General features: G+C 39.7%; 1 protein-coding gene across 1 annotated transcript in view; it reads left to right on the forward strand.

Moving 5' to 3' along the window:
• Nucleotides 1–7,048, forward strand: part of dph6 (diphthamine biosynthesis 6) — a gene marked incomplete at its 5' end in the record, with an annotated part of 59,779 nt that overhangs the window by 25,604 nt on the left and 27,127 nt on the right. The window contains 5 exon segments of the mRNA XM_014009720.1: nt 3,167–3,228; nt 3,374–3,468; nt 3,552–3,645; nt 5,349–5,499; nt 6,791–6,916. Coding sequence (XP_013865174.1) covers nt 3,167–3,228; nt 3,374–3,468; nt 3,552–3,645; nt 5,349–5,499; nt 6,791–6,916 — 528 coding nt within the window.

Consider the following 7,048-nt stretch of genomic DNA (forward strand, 5'->3'; position numbering starts at 1 on the left):
TGGTGGCGCAACCCGGAAAAGCCGCGGGCGTCAAGGACTGACGCGAGGGGGTCACCTGATGCGTCAAAATAAGACGCAGAGGGAACTTTGGAAAAGCGTCAATATGTGATGAGTCGGGAGTGAGAATGTAGTAAAACCATATGCTTGATTTTGTGGCTTTCCTTTTTTGTTGCCAAAACAGCTTTGATTTTTAGAGACATAAATAATGTACCTCTAGATATCTTACAATTTATACCACATAAACACTTGTGTCGGATTCTTTTGGTACATGACCTGGAATGCTGCATTTCACACAGCTGCACAGCAAGACCCAGAGATGGGAAAGTCTAATGAAGTCTTGGCTTTCTTTGTTGTGGTCTTTGAGCCGTTGCTGCAATTTCTGTGGCGAGCTGGGGCACATTGTCCTGCTGTTGAATGCAGCAACCATTTGAGATGCCAAGAAGGTGTGTGTTTAGTCTGCAGTGGTACTGAGGTGGTGAATTGGTACCAGAGTAACATCCATATCAATGCCAAACTCTAAATTTCCTGACAGAGCATTGCATTGCAATGAAAGAATAAACGTTATTCACTTCACCTCTTTCTACCTTTCTCTCTTCAGTACCAAAATGAGCTTGTTCATCTTGATTTCCTGGTTAACTTTATCTTCCTCCTTAATATCAACCTCCTAAATGCCGACAGAGCTTCTAAAAATGCATTTTCTCATTACAGGAATCCCTGGTTTTAAAGTTCACTGAATTTAATTGGTGTTTTATAGGATAATATGAGGTAAAAAGCCCCTTTAAAATAGAATCATTCCTCTCTGTCTCTCTTAGGGAAACTCGCATCTCTTCAAAGTGTGGTCTTACTGTCTCGGTGGCAGACTAATGGCAGCTTCTAGTGGGCTTATTTGGGTTTAATGTGGCATAATGAGGTTAGGTAATTGGGTTTAGGTCAAGTTGTAAAACAGGTTTAGAGGAGACAGAGATGTGAAGATCATGTAAATGAGTGGTGTTACATGGCTAAAGGCTCACAAGTGTAGCTGCTGCTTCTTCAAAGCATATATATTGTACAAATGCGACCTATCTTCAGGTACAAATGGTTCCACAAACCTTAATTCTGTATGGAACATCAATTAAAACAACACTCATACAAGGTCTAAGTGGTCTTTGGGGAAATAATTCCACATTAATGCTATATTCTATCTTTAAATGCTATCTATTTGTATCATTTTGTCACTTGCTTCTGCCTTTCTTGGTTTCAGTCATCGTCTTCCCTCATTGAAAATATCAAATCATGTGTCATATATAATTTAGGAGCTGGGAAGTTAATGAACATATTAAAAAACATTGCACATCCACAGCAACTTGGGGCCAATTTTTTAAATTTGTTAAAAGGCATGACTAATTAAAAAGGATATTTTAATTAGGTTGAATTTGAATACTTTTTTTTAACCCTCCTTATTACCTTTGTGGCAGGGTTAAGATGAGAGGATGTTGAGATTAGATATTCTCACACTAATTAAGACTACACATCCCCTGGGAAGAGAATAAGGGTCTGCTCATTCCATCTTTCTGCACCCTGTCCACCCTCCTTCTTTTCCCCCTCCCTCCTTACCCCTGCRTCTTTCCCCCCGTAGCGCTGGACCACGGGGACCTGGAGGAGAGACACATCTGGGATTAAAATGAACGTGGAATGGGATGCGACATCCCTCCTTCACATCTCCTCTCCATTTTCTCTCATCTCCCATCCGTTGCTCCCCATGGGGGCCTGAAGATGACACATTAACCTTTGAGGTTGTCAGGCCATGAGAGAAGAGAGATTCTCACATTAGGATTAACTTTATTCATCTAATTAAACACATGATCGTGCCAACAGACAAGACCACGTGATCTCAATGAGTGGAGAAGCTATGCTGGATTTTCTGGGAAATGAATAGGCCTATTCAGCAACTATTTTTTATTGCAATGGCATCACTGTCACAACTGCGCATCACTCAGTATAGGTCATCAGCTACTTGTTAATGAATATGTCAATCAGTCAGCAGCTATAAAGTAGTAAGAATAGGGCTAACTTTTATGAATAAGCATCAAGATGCACTTGTTTGGCTTCAACAACTTTACCTTTACATTGTTGGAAAACAACCAGCTTCTTTATGGAATTTTCTCAAATCTTTCAGTTTACATTCATGTCTTCTTGTTATTTTTATTTTTATTTTTATTTTTGTTCTAGTCTCCATATAGAGCACCTGGTACTCAGGGCTTTGGTTTTTATTGTTACGGTGAAGAACACGCAGTATGAAATTGTAGGCTGCACTTTCTCCCTGAAAGGAGTGACAGGGTGAGATGGAGTTCACTGTGATAGCCTCAAATACAAGCATCTAGGAGACAAAATCAGGATATCCAATTCTCAACAAGCTTAGTAAAGTGTTGACTATTTCATTTGCTCTTTCATTCCTTCTAATGCTATGTACACAATCCCTAAATTAGACTGATCAATGTGCTAATCTCCCTTTGAGCCAAAAGATTTTTGATTTAGATTTCCTTAAAAAAAAGTGTGTCTTTTCTAGGAGGTGACTTCTTTGGTTGGCTTGGTTTTTGGTTTATTGTCTGAGGAGTGGGGGCCGGTGGGCCTGTGTGTTGGGAGTGCGGCACCACTGGGTTTGCATACACACCTCCACACCAGCCTTCTCTTCGCCTTCTCCTTTTCTCTCCCATGCCTGTGAGTCACTTCCATGCACCGTTTCAGGGGAAGGGGAGGAAAAATACAAATAAACAAAAAACTCTTTCCAGAGTTTATGTTCTCAAAGAGAACTAGATGTGTGTGTGTGTGTGTGTGTGTGTGTGTGAGGTAGTTGGGTTTAGGGAGTTGGCAGGCAAGGGTGTGTTGAGAGAGTCTGTGGCCAGCAATTGAAAATTGTTGCCCTTACACAGAAAGATCTGTGTACACTTCCTGCAAAGTCAAACAAATWGAACCAGGGTGCAGGTTTATGAGAGTGTTTGTGTGACTGCCCGTAAACCTCTCTGCCTGTCATCTTCAATCACTGTTCTGTTTCTGATCAGACCTCATCTCTTTCTCTCTCTCTCTCTCTCTCTCTACATGTTTGTCTCTGTGCAATGGCATTTGTTTGTGTGTTTCTCCTTGTTTTGTGTTGTTTTGTGTATATTGTTTGTTTTTCATGTGATGCCAGGTCTGGATCCAGAGAAGCACTTAGGGAAATCCCTTGCTGAAATGGAACCCCATCTGAAACAGGTCATAGATTGGTTGATACCCTTTTTAAATTTTGACCTTAGTACTTAATAAATTGTAGGATTAATATTATATAAAAACATTTAATTTAGTGTATGTTTCTGTATACACGTGTATGAAATTCAAATGTTATTTTTTCACTGAGCAGCTCTTCAACAAATATGGAGTCCATATCTGTGGTGAGGGAGGCGAATATGAAACTTTCACCCTGGATTGTCCTCTCTTCAAAAAGAAAATAGTTATGTGAGTAAACCTTTATATTGTTGCCTTTCTTTTGAGTATTTTCAAAAATGTCTAAAATTGTAAATTTTATTTTATTTGGGCAGTGACACAGCTGAGACAGTAATCCACTCAGCAGATGCTTTTGCTCCAGTTGGCTACCTGCGCTTCACCAAAATGCACACAGAGAACAAACATGATGTGAGTCAATCGTCAATTAATATCCCTTGTTTCACAAATGGGGTCAGTGCTGTTCAAATATTTTGCAAGCAGAAGTTTGACCCGCTTTAAGGATGACTACTTTAAAGCTGCTCTCAGGGCAAAACAATACAAGAATACAACCCTTTGGTGTCTGATAACTTTGTCGAAGGGAAGAGAAACTCTGCAGGGTAGAGTTCAGCTCCAGAAGGCCTTCCCAGCTTGTTCACACACAGTCTTGCTCTCGGTCTTTCCTTTAATCCCTCCCTCTTGCACCTCTAGCCCTAGTAGCCTAGTTTGACATCTGCAATATTTGCCGCAGCCTAAAACAAAGCCCAGCTTAATAAACATGTCTGCTCACATTAGGCCGCTTTGCATTCAGGTAGATGGCTGCAAGGACACAAGCAAGGGTGGCAAGAAAGGAGCATGAATTGGCTTTTGGCAAACTGGAGCCTGAATAAAAGCTCAGAAGTTATAAGAATGGCAAACATTTTACTTTACCGTAATTCAAGTTAAGAAATGCTGAATTATTATTATGCAGATCATTTATTTTGATGTTTCAGGTTGTTTAATCCTACTAACCATTCAGTTTTTCAGGTGCWACTTGTTTTTTTTACAGTTGTGGTAAAAGTTCCAATATGGAATCAACACACATTTAAGACAGTGTGAGATTTGCATACCATGCATTAATATGAACCTGTGCTTTTGTGTTTGTTCAAAGCTTCATGAATGTACTGTACTTATGCATGTTAGATGGGGGATGGGACTGTTATGGACAGAAAACATACCCCGATCCCACAACAATTGCGACCCTGCAGCTTTAGCCCCTTGAGCTTTATATTTTTTTTCCTTCCACCCCCATCACACAGACATTGCATGCTCCCACAACCCCCCTAGGTTGCTGGGAGAAGAGCAGGGAAAACCAAACCTTGCAAGAATAGGAGAGAGGAAGGGAGAGAGGGGGTGGGGGGGGACCAACCAGGGGAGAACCTGCCCTGGTTCAGCCTTCCGAAGCTCTTCTCGTCAGGGTGACAGATCCGCGGTGACACCAGCACTAGAGGAAACGGCACCAAGCTCAGGGGGTGGGGATGGACCACCATCATTTGCCCTCCGTTAATGCTAGTCAAGCTATTTTTCATGCTGGCCAGGAGAGAGAGGCTGGAGTATAATTAATTTGATTATCATATGGCCTAATGCGGCTGACAGGAGACGAGGGGGGTGAATGAGTGTCGGGCAGAGTGAGGGGAGCATTGAGGTAATTTGAAATATACATTTAAACGCTTGACGCCCAGCAAGATTTGGCAGGTCATATGTATGCCTTAGAGAACGGTGATGATTTTTTATTTAAAGATGCAGCAAAGTACAAGTAAACAGGTGAAGGAAAAAAAACATTGTAAAAATCTAAAACGTTTCACCCATCTAGTCGGGAGTTTTGACTGACAGGCAGCATGATTGAATCTACAGTATCAGAAAACACCACTCTCTATTCGCCTGAACCACGAATATGTTAGCATGTTGTTTCATATTCATTCACCTTGAAGTTATGTGCGTCTAGGTCCTTGTCATGTAAAAATGACACACACACTCAGCCTACTTAGTTGAAAAAGGTTGGCTAATTATACAGCGTTTTGTCTGGCTTTGCAAAAGGCTCTGTGCTCTTTGGTGGGCATTTGGCCTGATGAATTCCCTGTGGCGTTTTATTGCAGGATGTGGTGGCGATAGCGCTGCCCCATGGTAGTTGTCCTTGCCAGAGCGCCATTGACAAGATGACTGAAGAGGTGGAATATGCTGATCAAGCCGAAGACAACCAGCACAAATTTACATCAAACTGTGACCTTAGTTGTCAGCGGGGCCACGGTGAGATTCATCTGTTGTGAGACTCGCACATGCAGACATGCATGCATGAGTGTGTATTTATGTCTCTGTGTGTCAGATGATATCTTTGTGTGGTGTGTGCTCTCTGGATCTGTGTCGTATGTGGCCAGCATCATAATGCTGCTGTTTGTGAATGACTGTTTGACAAGAGCTGTCATTTAAGTAGTGTATTTGTGACAGTCTCTGAATTAATTTCACTACCATCATAAACCACATATGCATGCCTTAGATTTTAAACAAGATGTGTCTCAGCTGTAAAACAGAAGCAATACCTACTTGTTTTTGAATGTTTCAAAAGTTTTTACCAGGCATGAAATGTGATTCATCACATATGATCCAGAATGCATGACATATAATATATTATACACAATACATGACAAATAATACACAATATATGCCATATAATACATAGTGCACAATATAAGATGCATGACACATGAGGCATTTGTTACACAAAGTATGATACACAATATACAGTATGGTGCATGAAACATGATAGAAATGACACGATACACACCGTGTACTACATGATACAGGATGCATGTTACATGATTCATGACACATGATGCTGTACATAGTGCTTGGTGGACAATAAATTAATACAATTTGAAACAGATATATGATACATAATACAGGTTACATGACACTTAATACATGATGCATACAATACAATGCATGGTACACTATACCTGATACATGATACACAATTCACAAAATATATTATCTAATACCTGACACTTAACACATAGTATATGCTGCATATAACACAATACACAATGCATGATACATGATACATGATACATGACACAATACACAATTTATGATACATGTCACCTAATACCTGATACATAACACATAGTACATGCTACATATAGTACAACACAACAATGCATGATACACAGTACCTGACACGTGATACATGTCACCTAATATCTGATACATGACACATAATTTATRATGCATAAAACTTGATACACAATTCACGATACATATCATCTAATATCTGATACATAACACATATTACATGCTGCATATAACACAACACAACAATGCATGACACAAGATACTGTACATGTCACCTAATACCTGATACATAACACATAATATATGCTGCGTATAACACATTACACAATGTATGATACACAATGCATGACAATTGATACACAATTCATGATTCAAACATAATAAATGTAACATAAAACATGATGACAAACTATCACTTTTTCTACTAAAAAATCCTAACTTGCCWATTTGCCATGATCTTATCCCACAGCGAATTCTCCATCATGTTCAAAAAGAAGCTCCAGAGGCTATCAGTGGATCTCGGGCATTAATGGACTTAAAAGTCAAGAAGTTGAAATTGAGAGTCAGACATCTGCAGCTTTCACACAACTGCAAAGTAAGAGAAAACTTAAAAAACAATAATATTTTTTCTTTGAGCATAATGTCTGAAGTAAGAAAGTTATTTTATTTATTTGTGTTAATGATACAATGATGTGTGTGTGTGTGAGGTAGTGTGTGTGTGTGTGTG

This window comes from Austrofundulus limnaeus, unplaced genomic scaffold (genome assembly GCF_001266775.1).
Source record: "Austrofundulus limnaeus strain Quisiro unplaced genomic scaffold, Austrofundulus_limnaeus-1.0 Scaffold61, whole genome shotgun sequence".
Taxonomy (NCBI): Eukaryota; Metazoa; Chordata; class Actinopteri; order Cyprinodontiformes; family Rivulidae; genus Austrofundulus; species Austrofundulus limnaeus.